This window comes from Trachypithecus francoisi, unplaced genomic scaffold, assembly GCF_009764315.1.
Source record: "Trachypithecus francoisi isolate TF-2019V2 unplaced genomic scaffold, Tfra_2.0 Lachesis_group14, whole genome shotgun sequence".
In the NCBI taxonomy this organism is placed as follows: domain Eukaryota; kingdom Metazoa; phylum Chordata; class Mammalia; order Primates; family Cercopithecidae; genus Trachypithecus; species Trachypithecus francoisi.
Genome location: NW_022681459.1, coordinates 34,122,745 through 34,144,552, shown reverse-complemented (window position 1 = coordinate 34,144,552; position 21,808 = coordinate 34,122,745). Strand labels below are relative to the sequence as shown.

Below are 21,808 nucleotides of genomic sequence, written 5' to 3'. Positions count from 1 at the left end.
GGGTCCTGAAGCCAAGAAAGAAATGAGACCCTGTATGACAAGTGGGGTCTTTGAGAACACGACAGAAACAGAGGGGCCCTTGTCATGCCACTCATACTCAGAGCATTATTCTTATTTGGACAGCCAAGAGCAGATCACAGGTTCTTCTAGGAATAAAGACTAGTTCACAGAAGAGAAAGAGGCCCGGGACTTCCCAAGGACAGGGTCAGGTTCGGGTTCCTGTACCCATTCTGTCACACCACTGTTTGGTCTCTCTGGCCTCCCCCCAGGAATGCCGTTTCCTTTTTACCGATCTGTTGGGAACCAGAGAGAAGCAACAGATCAATGACACAGGATCTGAAGTGCAATGGTAGTCACTTCTAGTTTGGCGTCTCACAAACTCTGTACAGAAAGGTGTTGGTATGTTACTCAATGTCAAAACGGGCCCCATGGTCAAATATGTTTAGGAACTGCTGTTTGTATTTCTTTTTTGGAGATGAATTGTATATAATGTATGTCAAAGGCTTTTGGAATTCCTGCAGGAAAGAAATCAGCTTTGTTAAATCCAAACTGATTTGACTCAATAAGTTAGCTGCAGAGCTGGAAAAAGTCGGCTAACTCCCTTCCCAGTGCTCTTTCCCCTGTACCAGCCTGCCCCTCATGCTTAGATAGGGTTCAGGGGTGACCTAAATCACCAAGCACCTGGTGCTAGAAACATTGTAGGTGCCAGAAGCAGCCTCCTGGTCTCGAAGAGAGCCCAAGATATTAGAACATAGCTATGTTAGCCCCTTGCCTCCCACTTTGCAACCCAAGATATGTCTTCCTTTTGCTGTCCACGGCGAAGGGAGAGAGGGAGGTAAAAATGGAAGTGGCTCTGGCCTGGAGCAGCTTCTAGTTATGTACAAGCAATGTAGATTGCTTGGTAATCAGCCGAGATCCATCCAGGTTCCCAGGAGCATAAAAGCAATCATCTTCTTTTTGGTCCTCCAAAACCAAACTGGAGTGGTGACATCAGGGCCAGAGACCCTCTCCTTCTGTGGGCATTGGATCACTTAGAACTCTCAACCTCAGAAAAGCCTGCCTTCAAGCTGGCTTTTGACAGGTTATTGGCTGGAGACTGGCTCAGTATCGAAAGTGCTAGCTGTGCCCCTGGCTGCCAGAAAGCCACCTGGCCTTTAGGGCGGTCCTCTTCACATTGCCCTCTTCCCTCACTCATGATCAGGTCTGGATTTAAGTGCGAGACCCCAGGAAAATTCAGAAGTCCTCTCTCTCCTCTTGTTCAAGACCCTTGGTCTGGGATTCAATAATAAGTAGCAGACCTGGCATAAGAAAGATCAGATAAGTCAATTGCCAGTGACCATCGGGAGCCATAATTTGGCAGCTGGAGACTGGTAGGCTCAGGTCTGATTAACACTGGCGAGGATCCGCAGCAAATAAAATAGCCATTGTGTGAGGTGAGAAGTGAACAGCTGAAGGCCCTGTACTCTTTCTAGTGCCCAAAAGCCCATCACCCTTACTCTATATCTCCACGTTCGGCTGAGTTCCATGTTATAGGACAGTCCCTGCATGTCTGGCATGTCTGGAGCTCACTCTGCCCAGTAACACATCTCCCTTCTTTTTGCTCAGCCTGCGCAATGCAACAGAATAGTATGGCCAGGAGCTGCCAGAATCCTATCTAGAGGCAGCTGAGATGATGCAGTGGGCAGTCAGACACATGAAGCTGCTGCTTTGCAGGCATCGCTCTCAACACATTCTCCTAGACCCCCAAGGTGGGTGGAGGTGGGGGTCCTGAGGTCAATATCCCACAGTCATGCTTGGGGGAGGTCAGGTGATGGCAAGGAATAGATCAGACCATTTATAATCCGGTAGAACTTTGCTTCGTCCTCCTGCGGCTGCTCACTTAACTCTTTCACCGCTCCCTTACAGCTTCTGAAGAAAGCCAAGTGGGGCATGAGGAAAAGAGACAGGAGGTGAAATTCAAAACGTCAGATGCGGGTACCTTTTAAAGCTATTCTGTTAAAAGAAATCTAACAGAAGAGAGTATAAATATTGATTAACGTAAGGTTTGATGATTAGCCAATGATTCTAGGAGTCCCATTACTTAAATGCACACACATACACATACATGCCTGGATAATAACTGGGAATTGGCAAATGCACATCCTAAAATCTGTCACCTCGTGATCAGTTCATAGTTGTCTGAAAACCTGCTTCAAGAGAATGGCTTCCCGACTTGTCCCCAAGAAGATAGGGGTCACTGGTATAAGTCACACGATGAGAGAACCAGAATATCAGCCTCTCAGACTTGAGGGTTCCTGGGCCCTTCCCCCTTCTTTCCTGACAAGGGCAGGTGCGGCTTCCCCATTAGAAGGGCATGGGGCACTGCTTATAAGAGGAGCCTATTACAAGATCCAAGCACAGAGAGCTACAGGAGTTGAAGTTCAGTTCCTGCCACTTAAACAAAATCTATCCACCCTCCTTTCTCAGGGGTAGACCTTTCAAATATTAATAAATAATGCTGTGCGACATCCTGAATAAACGGGTCAGAGAAAACTTGTAGGGCAGGATGTAACCACGAGGTCCACAAGTTTCAGGAGATTAAGAACACAGGAAACCCCTGTGGCAATCATCCCTCTTCAACCATCTCACCCAATTTTCACTTAGTAATAAAAGACAGCTCAAAACACACAACTGAATGGTAATAGGCTGGCCAAAGTTTCTCAACGTGTGGGCCATGGCCATGGGCAGAGCTAGTTACAAAGGCAGATGAAGCTTCATTTCGGACCAAAGGAGTCAGAATTTCTGGTCACAGGACCCAGAACCTGCATCTTTGTCAATGTCCCCACTTGAGTGCACTTTGAAGTGAGACCAGCAACCTGAGCTGGGCTGTGTGGGAAAGCCACTGCATGAGAAACAGTACTGGTATGGGTGTGCTATAGTCTCCAACACAGCTAAGAACCCACTCCTTTAGCGAACAAAACTAGCGGCCCCGTGAACAATGACCACATGGCCTAAATCCTCCTCTATTCCTATATTCTGTCCTTTGTCCTCAGATACACCTCCGCATTCAAAGGATATCTCCCAGATACTCCAGTATCTGCGTACAACAGCAGCAGAAACTCCTTCTAAACTCCAAATCAGGCCAGGCATCCTGATTTTTATAACCATGCACAGATACATCCAGATGCATGACATAACACTAGTTTACAGCCAACATGTTTAAATAATTTCCCCATTGGTCTGTGTAGGAACACAGAAACCAAGGGCACGTAGGTCTCATGGTGACCCCAAAATGGTGGTTTTGTCACACAGGCTAGCACGTGTCCCTTCCAAAAATGTAACCTTTAATAACTGTGACATTTTGAAATGGGAAAGGGCAAAAAGGAGGGAGAGGGGAGTCATGCTATATAGACTCTAAAATGTTATGTTTGTTGTTTTTTGGTTTTTTTTTTTTGTTTGTTTTTTGTTTTTTGTTTTTTTTTGCTTTGTTTCGCAACTTTGAGCCAGATAAAGGCTAGCATTTTCCCTCCAAGCTGACTCGGGGAAGCAGAAACACAACAAAGACCTATTTGATTTGTGCACAATGAACAGGGATTTAAAAATGCAGCCTTAGTGGACAGCTCTACCAGCCACAGAAAAGTTCTTCCAGATCTTCCTCCCGTCAGCACGATAAAATGGTACTATACTTTGGTTAAACGTAAAATCAGCTTTCCAGGAACAGTGGAATATCCTTTCTCTTCCATCAGTTCCCTAGATTCTCTTCGTTACTACATTCTCTAGCCTAACATTCAGTTCCTGCTGAATTAACTAATCTTCAGATACATTCAAGATAGAACTAACACTCAGTTCTATCTTTCCAAAATTTAAGAGGATGAGAAGTCTTCACTCGCATAGTAACAAACACAGCAGCAAACCCCATAAAACTGAACATCAACTGCCTTCTGGAAGTTCTCATCTGGCAAGCTAGTGCAGGTATCTTGTGCACGGGTCAAGAGAGTGAAGCTCAGAGCACATTGCTTGGCACCCAGCAGGTGTTCAGGACATGATTTAGCTCAGCCCTCCTAGAAAACTATGAAATAAAATCCAAACAAAAGTATTAAGATTGAAATAAAAGGATATTTTTCTAAGAGTATCAATATATGGAAGTGACTTGCCCAAGAACAGACTCAAACCAACCGAAACCCAATAAAATGAGATAATTGAGAAAGCAGCAGCAGAAAATCAATGTCAGGTTTTCAACCTCAAAAAGACCTCTTCTAAACTGAATCTGAAGAGGAATGGGAGAATGAGAACATGAGACTGCTCCTTGGGGCCTACAAGAAGGTAAGGTGACTGCAGGGCTGTGAGCCGTAGGCGAGTTGCCATTGTCAGCATCGGTCAGGGACGTTGGAGTGGGCAGACCAGGACAACTCCACAGCTTAGGCAGCCAAGGTCCAGGACCAAGGAAAGCAAGTACACAGATTGTGCTTCACACAACAAACACAGCAGTTTCCAAACAGCACAGCCTCAGCTGGAACCAGCGCAGGAGCACACCATGTCCTTTCAGGACCTGCCCCTTCCAGTGCCCGAGGGCAGACTAATCTCTTATGCTTTATTCAACTTCATAAAACACTGGTGGCTCATTTTATGTGTTCTGAATTGGTGAAAGGATGCAGGTTAGTCACGGGTTAAGCTCGGTAAGTCAGCCTTGCATATACAAGCGGCGGCTTAATTATCCTGGAGGCAGAGCTCATTGCCTAAGAGCACTTTCACACGAGTCTCTGCTTTTCCTTTATCCTAGAGGGCAAGCTGGCTGGTTACTAATTACACCGTCAAAAGCTGTCCTAGACTCCTAAGTTGCTGCTGATACAAGTGTTTCAGTCTAACATTTGGACTCTAATAGAAGGCAGCACTTTTGGTTTGGTAGGAGACAAACTGGAAGGCTGGGCAACAAGTAAGTTAAAGTCGTCCATTTATCAAACACAACGCATAAGAGACACAGAGGCTCCCTTCTGTTTCCATGCACTGGCTGTTTCCACGCAGCTGAAAGAGATGAGCTGTGGACACTCAGACCTTGTATTGAGATAAACTGGCCAAGAGGAAAAGAAGAAAGTGGTTGGGAAATATTTTTTGGAACTGGTGAGGCATTCCTGTAAGGGAAATCAATCTAAAACTAAACATTCTTTCTACAACATGTGTATAAAATACACTTATTTTTTATAGAGACAGGGTCTTGCTATATTGCCCAGGCAGGTCTCAAACCCCTGGCTTCAAGCAATCCTCCCCACCTAGGCCTCCCAAAGTGCTGGGATTATAGGTGAGGGCCACTGCACCTGGCTACACATTTTAATCCTTGAAAATCCTAAATCCCTTTCATTGTTTTTACACTGATTAATCTTCCCAACTGTAATTTGTTTCCATACTCTCACATTCTAAGTGTCTGCTCTCCATGGTCTTTCACTGAGTCTAGAGCAGAAGCAAGATCACAATTCTTTGGCACTCAGTTAACGTACTATGTTTTGCTATGGATTAGCAGAAACTAAGTGCTGTAACCTATTGGGGAATCTCAGGAGTGACATTTAAGCTAGTCAGTGTAAATCAAATCCTTGTTCTATGTGACTTACCCAGTACTTCCCAATGATCTCATCCACTCATCTTCTACAGTCAACTGAAGACTACACAAAGAAGCACTGCTCATGCATTTGGCACAGCAGAGCACTGGGACCCGCCCAGCTCCTCTCTGAAGCTCTGTAACTGGGCCGCTACTGCCTAGAGTAGGAGAGAGGCAAGCCTTAGTGCTGCGCCCTGAGTATAGTGAGCAAAAGAAGAAATGTCGGCCCGGCGCAGTGGCTCAAGCCTGTAATCCCAGCACTTTGGGAGGCCGAGACGGGCGGATCACGAGGTCAGCAGATCGAGACCATCCTGGCTAACACGGTGAAACCCCGTCTCTACTAAAAAATACAAAAAAACTAGCCGGGTGAGGTGGCGGGTGCCTGTAGTCCCAGCTACTTGGGAGGCTGAGGCAGGAGAATGGCGTGAACCCGGGAGGCGGAGCTTGCAGTGAGCTGAGATCCGGCCACTGCACTCCAGCCTGGGTGACGGAGCGAGCCTCCGTCTCAAAAAAAAAAAAAAAAAAAAAGAAATGTCCAGCTCCATTAAAGAATTACAGAGGTAATAAGCAAAGCAGTGGTCTCAGGAATTGGCAAGAGTCAGAATTCAACAGTTTTTACACAAAGAATATCAAAATCTTAAGTTGGAAAGACACCTTCCATGATTTGATTCCCAGCAAACTTCCATTTATAAATGAGGGGAATGGGGCAGAGAAAGCTCCTGTTAATAAAAGAGGAGGCCACGCACAGTGGCTCACACCTGTAATCCCAGCACTTTGGGAGGCCAAGGCAGGCAGATCACGAGGTCGAGAGATCAAGACCATCCTGGCCAACATGGTTAAACCTCGTCTCTACTAAAAATACAAAAATTAGCTGGGCACGGTGGTGCGCACCTGTAGTCCCAGCTACTCGGGAGGCTGAGGCAGGAGAATCGCTGGAACCCAGGAGGCAGAGGTTGCAGTGAGCCGAGATCATGCCACTGCAGTCCAGCCTGGCGACAGAGCAAGACTCCATCTCAAAAAAAAAAAAAAAAAAAAGGGGAAAATAAGGGGCTACAGAAAGGCGTAGGACATATCAATGATGTCGAACCACATCTTACTAAGATGCGTTGCTGTGGCACTCTAAACTCTTGCTTGCTTCCATTACAATACATCCACGTGATCTCAGAAAATCGTGCAGTGAACAAACAGGCTACTGCGAAACTACGATTTTCCTCTCATTATACACCAGCAATACATACAGCTCAAGTCTCAGTTTAATGACAAGAATGTAGGACTTCACAAGCTTCTAACTATAAATTCAGCTTTTTAAGAGGAAATGCTTTGAGGATTGTCTTAAGAATTATTAAAAAAAACTATTGTGAGAGATCTGCAAATTTCGGTTTAGGCATACTGACAATATCCTAAACTAAGTGAGATTTGTAATGTCTGCCAGTTAGTCTGCGGTAAGGATGGAAAGCAGCACCAGTATCCACAGGACACCAGCACCATCCATGCAGCTCTCAAGGGCCACTCGAAAAAGACTGCATTCCGAACACTTGTTGTTTTATAGTATTTGGTGCTTCTGGTCATCACCACGTCCTCCCACACCCACTACACACCCGTATAGTGCAACGTAACATTGCAAAGCCACAAAGAAATGTATCAGAGAACTAGTATATGGACCCAACAAAGCTTCAGGAGGACCTTGTTAGACCCAATTAAAGCCATATGGCATCTAGTGAACACATTTTTAAAAGGCTGTCCTGTAGCTCAGATATTACAAAATACCACAGAAACAAATGTCAACAACTCCAATCCTTTACTATACATTAAGCTACTAAAAGTAACAGGCCTCAAGAAAATCATATTGACTGAATTTTCTTCACTGTGATGATAAAAAAAAAATCTCAATATACATGTGTAGCAAAAAAAAAAAAAAATTCACTTGTATGTAGGACTCAAAATATTCTTGCAGCACGTCACATTCCAAGCCATTTCCTTATATGCAAAACAATTTTTAAAAAAGCAGGAAGACATTGGCAATATTCCTATTTTCTGTAGATGCTAGTAGTGGTTTATTCCTATGTTGTGAATCAGATTTTGTCACTATAGCATGTTTCTATAGTTGTTTGTATAAGTCATTTGTGTTTGGCCTTTTTCTTGTTGTAGAAAAAATAAATCTTGAATTTTGTATATTTAAGCCTGAAAAGCAAAATGTTCTTCAAATAAGAGGCTGTCTTTGAAGAACAATACCTGATTAGCACTCACAGCAGTAAAACTTTTTAAAAAGATATCATCTACTTACATTACAAATTAGGGGCTAAGTGTTCAAAACACAAGGAAAACAAAATCATAACCACCTCATCCCAGGAGCCACAAACAGGAGTCCCTAATACCAAACGGCCTTTGAACAACATTGCTTCACAGCCCAGAAAGTTCCACCACAGAACCCAAGAAAGAGCTGCAGAGAGAGAAGAGGTGGACCTGAGTGGGTGTGTGGCCAAAGCACCCACCCCAAGTCCAGTTCAACCAAACTAGCTGCTTTCATTCAGTTCATAAATCAGGCCTTTGAAAAAGAGCACTGCTAAAATGAACAAAAAAAAAAAAAAAAAAAAACAGAAACAAAAACAGAAACCCCTTACAAAAATTATCTGCCTATGCTGTGTTCTGATAATTCTGAAATGTCCAAATAACACTGTGTATCTGTTCTCAATATTTATTACATATCTTTCTGTAATAAAAATCAAGACCACCATGTCATTTACACTTTTTTTTTAATCTGGTAAGAACAGCATCAGAAAACAACCTTCGATCGAGAGGAGAACCAAGAGCAGGGAGATCAGCAGCCAACTATTCCCAAGGCCAACCTTGCCACAAAGGAACCTTCGGGTCACACCACCCCTAGGGCTGTAAATATATCTCTTAAAAGGCTTCTGGGAGTAAAATTCTCACCACTACAATCAGAAAATAACACTCGAGATCAGCACCCCAAGGAGTTAACATCTGTAGTTTAGAAACAAAAACAAATGGAGCTCCAGAAATGAAATTACAAATCAATCACATGAATGACAGGCGGCTGTCAGTTGGCCGACCCCTACTGGGTCTAAAGGGAAATCTGTCATTGGGGCCGCCTCGCCCTGGCAAGATGGGGTTAGGTCCTGGGAGTGGGCCAATTGGATCAAAGCGTGGTCTGAGTGGAGGGAACTGGCTGGGCGTCTCCCCAGGACCAGGAATGAGTGAATTGATTGGGTCTCCAACATAGGGAAGTGTTGGTCTTTGGTCATATTCACCCCCGATAATTCCTGGAGGAAGGCGGGAGCTAGGAAACGGCCTAGGGTGCAAGGGGTTGGGATAGAATGGAATGGCGTGAGTTGACGATGGCAGGAGCATCACAAACCGCCCTTTGGGGAATTCTTTTCTTTGTATGTGCCTCTTCCTGTACAGCTGTAGAAAAAAGAAAAATAAAAGAACAAGATAAGGTAAGTGATCTGGATGTTTCCCTGTAGTTCTAATTTGCTTTCATAGTAAAGATCTATAGGTACACCTCAGAGATATTGTGGATTTAGTCCCAAACCAATGCAATAAACCAAGTCACACAAATTTTTTGGTTTCCCAGTGTATATAAATCCTGTGTTTACTATACTAAGTGTGCAATGGCATTATATCTAAAAAGACAATGTACATACCTTAAAAATACTTTATTGATAAAAAAATGCTAACAATCACCTGAGTCTTTAGCAAGTTGCAATCTTTTTGCTAGTAGAGGGTCTTGCCTCCACGTTCATTGCTGCTGATGGGTCAGGGTGCTGGTTGCTAAAGGCTGAAGTGGCTGTGACAATTTCTTAAAATAAGACAACAGTGAAGTTTGCCACATTGACGGACTCTTCCTTTCATGAAAGATTTATCTGTACATGCAATGCTGTTTGATCGCATTTTACCCACAGTCAAACTTTCAAAATCAGAGTCAACCTTCTCAAACCCTGCTTCTGTTTTGTCAACTAAATTTATGTCATATTCGAAATCCTTTGTCGTCCAGGAATAGATTCCATTCCAAGAAACCACTGATAAAGAAAAGGTGGTATATATATACTATGGAATACTACTCAGCCATAAAAAGGAATGAAATAATGTCTTTTGCAGCAACTTGGATGCAGCTGGAGGCCATTATTTTAAGTGAATTAACTCAAGAATGGAAAACCAAATCTTGTGAGAGCTAAGCTATGAGGATGCAAAGGCATAAGAATGACATAATGGACTCTGGGGACTTAGGGGGAAAGGCTGGGAGGGAGGTGAGGGCTAAAAGACTACATCTTGGGTACAGTTTACACTGCTTGGGTGGCGGGTGCACTAAAATCTCAGAAATCACCACTCAAGAACTTATCCATGTAACCAAAAACCACCTGTAACCCAAAAACTACTGACTCTTTTTTTTTTGAGATGGAGTCTCACTGCTCTGTTGCCCAGGCTGGAGTGCAGTGGTGCGATCTTGGCTCACTGCAAGCTCAACCTCCCGGGTTCACACCATTCTCCTGCCTCAGCCTCTCAAGTTAGCTGGGACTACAGGTGCCCGCCACCACGCCCGGCTAATTTTTTGTATTTTTAGTACAGATGGGGTTTCACCATGTTAGCCAGGATGGTCTCAATCTCCTGACCTCGTGATCCGCCCACCTCGGCCCCTCAAAATGCTGGGATTACAGGTGTGAGCCACCACACCCGGCCGACATTTTTTTAAAAAAGAAACCACTTTCTCTCTTCATCCATAAGAAGCAAGTTCTCATCCATTCAAGTTTGACTGTGAGATTGCAGCAATTCAGTCCCATCTTCGGGCTCCACTTCTAATTCTAGCTCTCTTGCTAGGTCCATCACATCTGCACTCCTCCACTGAGGTCTTGAACCCCTCAAAGTAATCCATGAGGATTGGAATCAACTTCCAAACTCCTGTTAATGTTGATATTTCATCTCCCCCCATGAATCCTGAATATGCTTAATGGCATCTAGAAGGGTAAATCCTTTCCAAAAGGTTTTCAGTTTCCTTTCTCCAGATCCATCAGGAATCACTGTCTCTGGCAACTATGGCCTTACAAAATATATTTCTTAAATAATAAGATTCAAAGTCAAAATTATTCCTTGATCCATGAGCTTCAGAATGCAGTTGTGTTTGCTGACATGAAAACATTAATCTCCTTGCACATCACCATCAGAGATGTGGGATGACTGGCTGCATTGTCAATGAGAAGTAGTATTTTAAAAGGAGTATTTTTTATAAGCAGTAGGCCTCAATAGTGGACTTGAAGTATTCAGTAAACCATGCCATAAACTATGTACTGTCATTCAGGCTTTGTTGTTCCATTTACAGAGCAAAGGCACAGATTTAGCATAATTCCTTTTTTCTTTCTTTTTTTTTTTTTTTGAGACAGAGTCTTGCACTGTCTCCTGGGATGAAGTGCAATGGAGCGATCTCGGCTCACTGCAACCTCTGCCTCCCGGGTTCAAGCGATTCTCCTGCCTCAGCCTCCTGAGTAGCTGGGATTACAGATGCGCACCACCACACCCGGCAATTTTTTTTATTTTTAGTAGAGACAGGGTTTCACCGTGTTAGCCAAGATAGTCTCGAACTCCTGACCTCAGGTGATCCGCCTGCCTCGGCCTCCCAAAGTGCTGGGATTACAGGCGTGAGTCACCGCACCCAGCCTGAGTGAGCATAATTGTTAAGGGCCCTAGGATTTTCAGAATGGTCAACAAGCACTGGCTTCAACAATCACCAACTGCATTAGTCCCTAACAAAAGAGTCAGCCTGTCCTTTGAAGCTGGGCACTGACTTCTCTCTCGCTATGAAATAGATGGCGTCTTCTTCCAATAGAAAGCTGTTTCATCTACACTGAAAATGTGTTGTGTAATGCAGCCACCTTCATCAGTGATTTTAGCTACATCTTCTGGATAACTTGCAGCAGCTTCTCCATCAGCACTTGCTGCTCTACCTTGCAGTTTCTGTTATGGAGACCTTAGAATAGTACCTTATGAAACAATATAATATATTCTTTTCATAAGGTACTATTTTAACTAGCTGAACAGCTGATGACTACTCCAGCGCAAAGACAATTCATTTAAATTTTGTTGCAACAAAACAATGTTTTACAATAAGTAAATATGAAAAATAATCATTGTGTTAACATTTTTTCCATATAATTATAAGAAAATAAGGACTGAGTCTAAAGTAAAAGTTTAAAACATTTTCATTTACTGAAATTTAGCAGTAAATTAAATGAAAACAGATTTCGGCCGGGCGCGGTGGCTCAAGCCTGTAATCCCAGCACTTTGGGAGGCCGAGACGGGCGGATCATGAGGTCAGGAGATCGAGACCATCCTGGCTAACATGGTGAAACCCCGTCTCTACTAAAAATACAAAAAAACTAGCCGGGCGAGGTGGCGGGCGCCTGTAGTCCCAGCTACTCGGGAGGCTGAGGCAGGAGAATGGCGTGAACCCGGGAGGCGGAGCTTGCAGTGAGCCGAGATTGTGCCACTGCACTCCAGTCTGGGCGACAGAGCGAGACTCTGCCTCAAAAAAAAAAAAAAAAAAAAAAAAAAAAAAAAAAGAAAACAGATTTCATTACATCATATAAAAGTGAAAATATACCCTTAATATATTAATTCACTAGTCATTTCTGTGTTATGGACATTAGCCTTAATATTTAAAAATACCTACTTCTTTCCAATCTGTGTCTTGAACTCTGACAGTATTGTCTACAAAGGAAAAATGAAAAATAAGGATTTAAAAACATTTCATTCATCCAGCATTAAACAATGGGTTTTGTTTTTCTCCTAAGAAAAGTGAAACTTACCCATTAAGCATGAGAAAAAAAGAAAAAAAAACGAATAATTTATATAACACACACTGTATCATTCGTATTTTCTTATCTAATTCAAACACTTTCTTGATGGTTAAGGGTGATCACCGCTGCTCTGTGCTACACGGTAATTCAATGCAGTGATTCCTCAGGGACTATGCAGAAACGTGGCTACTCTCTTTGTTCATTAACTGGTTCTACACTGTATCTTCTCCCCCTAATCTCATTTAGGCGTGTCACCTGCTTCTAATCCAATGTCTCATGTTACACCAAACTGGGTAGCCTCAGAGTTTCTGTATTACAGCCCATGTTCATTACTGGAGGTCACACTGACTTAGTCTTTCATCCATATTCTGGTTACACTATTTTCTCCCAACCATGTCCTGAATGACTCGGCTATCAGAAGCATGACCATAACTAAGTATTTTTTAATGTACTTATTTATTTGAAATATGTGAAATGGGGAAAAAGAAACCCATTCAACTTTAAGTATACAAAAGTGTTTGGATAAAAGATGGTATCTTCTCTACAAGTTACTACATTAGCAAGGAAGTAAGATTTATAAAAGCTCTGGCCCCATTAACATTATATCTATAGAAAAATCGGAACAGCTTACAAATGAGCTTGTGGGAAACAATCTAAAAATTAAAGAATAATTGTGCTTTAATCCTAAACTTGAATATACAAGTGAAAGGGTATTTGTTCCTTTTAGGAGTATTTATATCATACCCTGCTTTTTCTCAGTGCTTCCATATACATCAGTCATTCTGCCTTTTCTTTTTTACTACATTTTTAATTCTTTTTTGAGTTGGAGACCAGTCTGGGCAACACTGCAAGACTTTGTCTCCACTAAAAATAAACAAACAAAAAAGTTGGCCAGGTATGGGGGTGCATGCCTATAGTCTCAGCTACTTATGAGGCTGAGGAGGGAGGATCACTTGAGCCCAGGAGTTGGAGGTGGCAGTAAGCATGATTGCGCCACTGCACTCCAGGGCAACACAACTAGATCCTGTCTCAAAAAAATAAAATAAAATAAAATGAATTATTTTTTGAGATGATGCTTTCTTGCTGCCAATTGTGACAAAATAACATTTTAAATGTCAAATTCAGGGGCATAAATAAAGCAAAAAGAGGACCTCAGGAATCAAAGAAGAGGAAAAGGAACAAACCAGGTCATTTACACTTCTTACGTTTTGAAATTTTAAAAGAAAAAAACATTGTAGCAATCCAAATGACTCTACATTTTTTTTAAGGGAGCTATCTACCCACCAGCTTTTTACAGTTACTAAGGTAGTATGTGTTAACATCACATATAGCACTATCATTCAAACATTTATGTAAACCACATAAAAATTTTACATTGCAACACAGTATGCACCTACCTATACATAATTGAAATAGAAGTCTACTCCTATTTTATAAATAGGAATGCTATTTATAAAATAAATATGGATTTTTCCATTGTGGGTTTTGTTTTTTTGTAACATGACCCATTAAATGGATTTCATGACCCACCCCAGGGTCAAACAATCTGAAAACACCAATATGTAGTAAAATGGTGGCAGCAGAAAAAAAGTTCCACAATCAGGCTTTTGGCCTTGTAGCAGGAAATCCTGATGCACAAGTTCTACCGTCATCACTGCCACAATAATTACCAGGTCACCACAATGTGACCATACAGAAATAAAGCTGCCCTGGCAACATGGCACAGGTCAACAAAACTTTCTTAACTTACACACTGGTCTCAACCATGAAAGCAGTTCAGAAATGCCAGCTCATTTCTAAGTCAGATGCTGACTATTGTCTCTAGCGAGAAAATAAGCTTGTCTTACTTCCATTCTTCTATCCTGAAATAATCTTCTTACACTAATGAGCGATTTGTGTTGTGCAAAATACAAAAATGAGAGAGTTTTAGGGACACAGGCAAAGGTATATGAAGCTTAGAGTCAGTCTCTTTAAGGCTATTAAAATTATTTGCAACAGAAAAATCCTACAACTAAAAACTTTTGGTGAGCTGAGTAATTAAGACAATAAGAAAGAGCCTTTTCTTGTGAATATGTCATTATGGAAATCACCTCGAAAATCACGCAGATATAAAAACCTCCACAGAAGCGGGTCATTTGAAGCAGTAAAGAGGTCACGACAAACTGCAGACAAAGACAAGACGGAACGAACATCCAGAAGTCGGAAGATCCGTAGTTTCAGTTCCAATGGGAGGATGACCAACCCAAATACATCTGGTAGGCTCAGTGCTAAAAGGAAAAAAAGAGAAGTAACAGGTATTACTGAGTAAAGAACATCTGGCTTTCTCCACACAGTCAACAAAGTTGCCACCCGTTCCTTTCTAAAGTGGCAAAAAATTAGATGGTACTCTTAATTATCCCCAAGTATGCATCATCTACAACAAATTCTTAACCCCAGCTTGACTATAATTACTACTAACTCATACAACTCTAGGCCCTTACTCCCTTGATGTTTTAGTAGAAAGACAAATGCTTTTTAATATAAATCAAATAACTATGACAATTGCTAAATACTAGCCAATGGCCTCTTCTGTCTCAAACATTATTCAATACAACAAAATTTCTTCATTCAACTACAGAAAATAATTCTTGGCTTTTATATCTGATTCCCTGCCAGTTATTAACTGTGTGCCTTTGGACAAGTTATTTAAACTCTAACTTAATTTCATCTGTAAAATGGATTAATATTACATCCCACCTACTTCAATGAGTTGTTGTGAGAAGTAAACATATTAATACGTATTAAGTGCTTAGAACAATGTTTGGCACACCAAGCATAAGCACTCAAGTGTTAGCAAATTACTATTATCTGAAGTCTAGCAGGCTAAAAAGAGATAGATAAATTCAGAAACAAAGCCAAGAAAGGAAAAGAAAAACACGTTCCAAGTTCAGTGAAAATTATGTTTTGGTTATCAGCACCTTCAAAATATTTGTGATACTATTTTCCACTAGCAAAAATAATCAAAATCCAAGAAAGACATATCTACATGTGTTTTTCAATTGACATTACTTCCTTTCCCTCATCACCAACTACAGAGAAGACTACTGTTATAATAGACATGCCACCGCTCAACTTGACACCAAAAATATTACTTACTTCCCTACACACAGAGAGCAAATAAAAGCCACTATCTATTCACATAAGTCAGAAACTACCTACTAGTTGGAGAATTGTGGTAGATAGTATTATGGTTCTCAATCACTTCCTACACATAATTATACTTCCCCACCCCACTACCATCAGGCTTGGCCATTTTTGTCTTATTTTTTCAATAAAATGTGAGTGGAAGTGACATACATAATTTCTGGGCAAAAGCGTTGAACGAACACATAATTGGGCCACTGGCATTCTTTTCCTTCTACCACAAGAGGAGCATGTCCTAGATAAAGACAACTCCTTCAGCCAAAGCAAACCCACACACAACATGTACACGAGCAAGAAGTAAATTTCACTGTAAGTCACTGAGATTTTAAATTTTTTTAACTGCAAAAGAAAAAATAAAATAATAAGAGAAAGCTAATATAAGGATCTTGAGTGAATTATAAACCTTACTGAATTATGATTTCATCATGTATAAAATAAGTACCATAAAATTTACTTCAAAGTCATTAGCAGTAAATAAGAATACATGTGAAATACCCAACAAAGTGCCTGCATAGAGCCTCCAATAAATGGTTTAAAAAAAAAAACTCAGATCCAATTATAGACCATATATTATTTATATGTGTGTGTATAAATATATGTGTATATATACACATATATATATATATATATACACACATATATATATATGTGTATATATACACATATATATATATATATATGTGTGTATATACACACATATATTTATATATATGTGTATATATACACACATATATAATATATGTGTGTATATATACACATATATATATATGTGTGTATATATATACACATATATATAAATATATGTGTATATATACACACATATATACACACATATATAAATATATGTGTATATATACACATATATATAAATATGTGTGTATATATACACACATATATATATATATGTGTATATATACACACATATATATAAATATATGTGTATAGAGAGAAAGAGCATCTATTATGTACCTGACCCCATGCTAGACCACAAGAATACAAAAGTAAGATATATTCCCTACCTTCAAGATATTCCCAACCTTAGGTGGAAAGAAATCATATCAACAATTATAGTCCATGGAAAAGAGTCGATAATAAAAATATGTACAAAATAGCATGGAGATACAAAGAGAAAGTAAATAGCACTTAAGGAATGTTAAGCTTAGTCTTAAAAGAGGAACATTTAACTAGGAGCAGAAAAGAGGGCAGTCAGATGTCATACCCACCAAGAATACTAAGTATACTTACTATTCTTTATAGTCCCTTGAACTGAGACAGTATTTCATCTCTTACCTTGTCGGGTAAAAGCCAGAAGCGGATACACCAGCTGGTCTTTAAAGAGGCGAGAGAGTTTCTGAAGATCTTTGTATATCTTGGCTACATTTTCCCCTAGAATATTTTTTAATGAAAAATCAAAACCCAAAATCAAGTGGAAAAACTGTCCTCTATTTCTGCCAAACACAATCAACATGGCAAATAAATATTCACAAATAATTCACAAAGATAAGCATGAACCAAATTCCTTCATGGAAGAAGTACAGTGCAAGACTTGATAAAACTGAATCTTAGATATAAAAGCGAAAAATTCCATGCTATCAAATTAGTAGAGTTGTGCCCAACCTCTCTAGCTCATAGGCTGCAATTGTAGAAAAAGCTTGTGTGAGATTCATACACAGGAAGATTTCCTGAATAGCTATCAATCTGTGCTGGGCACTGAGGATACAGCGGAGAGCTGCTCCTGTAACGCTTAGAACCTGGTAAATTAATAGCATTTATCACATGATGACTATGTATCAGCACCTGTGTCAAGCATTTTTCAAACTTTCACATCAGAAGTTCTTTCCTAAGTAATTACTATCTCCATTTTAAAAACAGGTCAAGGCACAGAAAGCCTGTTCAAAGTCCCATGGTTAGTGGCAGAAGAGTGCACAAACCCAAGTCCGTATGGCTCAAAAGCACTCATTTTTAGCCACCACACTGCTACTCAAAATGTGGGTGACAGATCACCAGAATTGACCATACCTGGAACTGTTTAGAACTACTGAATCTCAGGCCCGCTGCAGACCTACCAAATCAGAACCTGTAGTTTAATAAGATCCCCACGTGACTCATATTAAAGTATGGACGCACTACCAAATTGCAGCTGAGGTTCCCACTTGTTTTGCTATTTACCAAGTGTACAGCCTTGGACAAATAACCTGCCCCTCTGATCCTCACCTTTTTACTCAACTGTTTAAGGGAGACACCACCACTACACCCGGTAAGCGTTGTTATAATTGAGAGCTCCACGAGCAGTGCCTAGTGTATCAGTAGACAATTTATGCTTGCTCCTTCCCCATTCCATATTTATGTATTTCACTATCTATAACAAATAAAACACTCAGTATAACGGGATTCCCAAGAAGAAGGAAAGAGACACGCAGCTAATGTCTAAATCTTTGTTGTGTGACTTGCAATCTTGAACTGAAATTTGCTGTCAAGGTATCATTTTTAAAAATCAACTTGGCTCAAGGGTTTTTTCAAATGTGAAAACTGATTTTCTTTAAATGAATTTTTTCCTTCAGCAACCTGGTATATAACTATTTAATTAGAAACTTATGAATAAAAGGATAAATAACAGTGCCTAGTTGTAGTTACTAGGTGCTATCAGCCACAGTAAAAATTCATTAAAATGACTTGCCAAATGAGCAGCATATTCCTACTCAACGTAAAAGACTTTATTAAAAATACTTCATTATAACAGTCCATAAAGTTGTAATTTAACAGTATTTAACATTCCTCCTCCCTTCCATTTCCTTTTTCCTTATTTAAGAGAAAGCAGATAAAGAAGAGCAATCTGAGCTACATTCCTGTAAAAGTTGTTTTAAAAGGCTGGGAGTCAGCCAAATCTATTCCAATCCTGTATTTCACCACTGATTAGCTCTGTGACCCTTAAGTAACTTAGCTTCCTCTAGATCTGTTTCCTGATCTAGAAAATGGGCATAAAACCTCTACTGCTGTAGAGTGTAGAGTATTTCTACTCTCCATAACAAGGTCCTCCCTATACGGTGAGCCAAGGAATTTCAAGTTTTTCTGACCCTAATGATAAAAGCCATCTATACAGATTCATCAGTCCAGTTTATGCAGTTTCAACAGGGGCAAAAACTGGTCCTTGACAGGCTGAAAACTATTATATGGTTTGTGATCCTTCAAAGGGTCACAGTACATAAATAAAATATATTTGTGGTATTAAATTTCATGAAGGAGAGAGATTGAGGGGAAAAATCTCCAAAGGCTCCTTTGGGAAGTGATCATAAAAAGATTGAGAAACTCTGGCCTAGTCTGACATTAAATGTTCAACTCGGCCAGGCGCAGTGGCTCACGCCTGTAATCCCAGCACTTTGGGAGGCCGAGGCGGGCAGACCACAAGGACAGGAGTTCGAGACTAGCCTGGTCAATATGGTGATATCCTGTCTCTACTAAAAATACAAAAAAATTAGCTGGGCGTGGTGGTGTGCGCCTGTATTCCCAGCTACTCGGGAGGCTGAGGCAGAAGAATTGCTTCAACTCGGGGGGCGGAGGTTGCAGTGAGCCAAGATAGCACCACTGTACTCCAGCCTGGCGACAGAGCAAGACTGCATCTCAAAAAAAAAAAAAAGCTCAATTCACCTAATGCCCAAGTTCTGATTCTACGTCCAACCAGAGACCATTATAAATATGTATTCTGCTGTCTCCTTTTCCTATCAGTTTTAGTTAGTATAAATCAATCTCTCAGGGCTGATCTCCCCTAGGAATGAACAAGAGTAAGTCTTCAGACCTTCAAAGCTACAATGTCAATCTAGCCAGCCTTTCCTAAAGGACTGCTATAAATGCCATCTTCCCACTGTACCACAACATTCCCACTAGGCTCTTAAAACCCTCCTAAGTTTACTAAGAAGATTAAATGGAATAACATATGTACGGACACAAGTACAGAATGAAACAGGCACTTAAAAAATGTCAGTTCCCCTCTCCACCTTCCTCTCCTCCAACCACCGGGAACTGCCTCTCACAGTTTGGTTTAACTGAAAAATGATAAAAAGGAAAATCTGTCTTGTTTGCATCTATTAATAATTTTATAGAGTTTAGGCAAAACCTTACCTAGAATGCAAACTTTTGGTAAAGTATTAATCTGTATAAAACAGCAATCAAATTTATGTAGGTTTAAACAAAGATTTTGATTGCAGTTTTTCCTCCAATAATCTTTAATAATGAACTTGAATTACTTCCATGAAACACAGATCTCCATATTGGTTAAATATGATACCAGAGAGATCTCCAAAGACTAGTACAGAAACTATGAACTATCATCAGAGTGTAATAACTTACATACTAGTGTTATCTCATAACAATGTAATTCAGCACTCTATGACCCTAAGAAAAACAGGAAAGAAACAAACTCCTCAAATTATAAGCAAAACTTTTGCATTTTTTAAACCTTTGCATTCTTAAGCAAACCACATTATCTTCAGTATGCTTTAATCTCATATAGAAATTTTCTGTCTTTTGAACATTATCTTTCAGATTTTTTTCTTACACGAATTTCACAGAGTTTCACTCCAAAAGTTGAATAATGTTTATATTACCTAGTTTCTCTTTGCAAATAAAAGATTCTGGTAGCAGCTGCAATCTTTTCACACTTCTAATCTCATTGTTGATTTTCAGTGTAGCTGTAAATAAACAAAAGAAAGATGATAAAAAATTCTGTCACTTCGTCAACTGCCTTTCTTTTTTAGTATGGGCTTGCATTTCCTTGCTCCTAATATACTAAGGACACATTATACAAAACAAACTGTTCTTCGCCTATTTCTTTCTCTGATAGCAAGTTCAAAAGTGTAAACCTGGCATCACATGAAGTAAAATCACTCTACAACACCACCTTTAAAAACTACAGAAAGCATCTTTATATAAAATCCACTAGGCAGCAGCTTATTAGTAATTGAAAGATACGCAACAAGGCTAATCAGAGGCAACTAAACACAATAAAATCATTATTTCTAATGAAGTCACTAAAAACTCCATTTATCTTTTATTTAACCCTTGGCAATGAGTCCTCCCTTGTTCATTAAAATAATCTTGCTAGTTTTCAGAGCATCATCTCTCTTCCAGACCCAAAGGACCAATATTCTTGACATCACCAGAGGGTTCCATTTTAATCATGTACACAAAGGCGCACTTCAACTCATTCCATGAAAGAGCCCAGTGATGTGCTTGTGCACATGTGCACCAAGCAGGATGCCTGGAGTGAAGGAAAGATTTAAAGACACACTGCTCTTTTCAAAGAATCAATCCTGGAATGGCTGGCTGCCATGCAAGTCTGCCAAGAGCTGATTTGCCAAGAACAGTAAAGAAACAAAGTATGAGAAATTAAGAAATCATCAAGACATTCAGTAGTTATTCTTTTTATATTAAGTATTCTGAGTCTAATGAATAGAGGTTATTATACACGTCATTAAGTGCTTTTATAAGAAATCAAGGCAAAATTTGCAACTACACATTTACTATTTGGTAACTTCAACCTTGCAAGTTATGATGTGATGTAGCAGAATGATTAGACGAAGGCAGAAACCGCTGACACTCTGTGTACAAGAATGCCAAACTAAAAGCTACATTTGCTAATGATGATGAGCTGCTGAATAGACACTGCTAGGTCCTAGTGTCATCAGACAGTCATGTCCTGACAAACGTGAAGTACCACCAAAGCTACTAAACCTAACGTTTTCAGACTTTTAAATAACATTTCAAAGAATCTTATGACTAAAGAAATAGAAATTTCTTAAGAGGCCAGGTGTGGTTCACAGCTCTTTGGGAGGTCAAGGCAGGAATACTGCTTGAACCCAGGATTTCGAGACCAGGCTGGGCAACACAGTGAGACTTCATCTCTACAAAATATAAAATAAAAAATAGCCAGGTGTGGTGGTACACGCCTGTGGTCCTAGCCACTCAGCAGGCCAAGGAGGAACATCGCTTGAGCCCAGGAGGTCAAGGATGCAATGATCCATGCTCTGGCTACTGCACTCCAGCCTACGTGACAGAGCAAGACCTTGTCTCAAAAAAAAGAAAAAGAAAAAGAAACTTCTTAAGAGGGGAATGAGAACTATCCAACATCTCAAAGATCAAGACAGCATAAGTCAGTAGCTTTCAAAATAGATTTTAGCAGGAAAAAAAAACAACCACCATTTTTTTCAAACAGAATCTTACACAGAACTTCAATAAATGAAACAGATAAACA

The 21,808-nt window shown here is 40.2% G+C and overlaps 1 protein-coding gene across 1 annotated transcript in view; it reads right to left on the bottom strand.

Moving 5' to 3' along the window:
- Positions 1 to 8,305: 8,305 nt before the first annotated feature.
- The window catches only part of FBXO7 (F-box protein 7), a 20,099-nt gene continuing 6,596 nt past the window's right edge, over positions 8,306 to 21,808 (bottom strand). The window contains exons 3-7 of the mRNA XM_033233941.1: positions 20,163 to 20,246; positions 16,852 to 16,947; positions 14,469 to 14,645; positions 12,252 to 12,289; positions 8,306 to 8,992 (exon numbers count right to left, since the gene is read on the bottom strand). Of these exons, the coding sequence (XP_033089832.1) occupies positions 8,606 to 8,992; positions 12,252 to 12,289; positions 14,469 to 14,645; positions 16,852 to 16,947; positions 20,163 to 20,246 (782 nt within the window). The 3' untranslated portion in view covers positions 8,306 to 8,605. The remainder of the gene's footprint in view (positions 8,993 to 12,251; positions 12,290 to 14,468; positions 14,646 to 16,851; positions 16,948 to 20,162; positions 20,247 to 21,808) is intronic.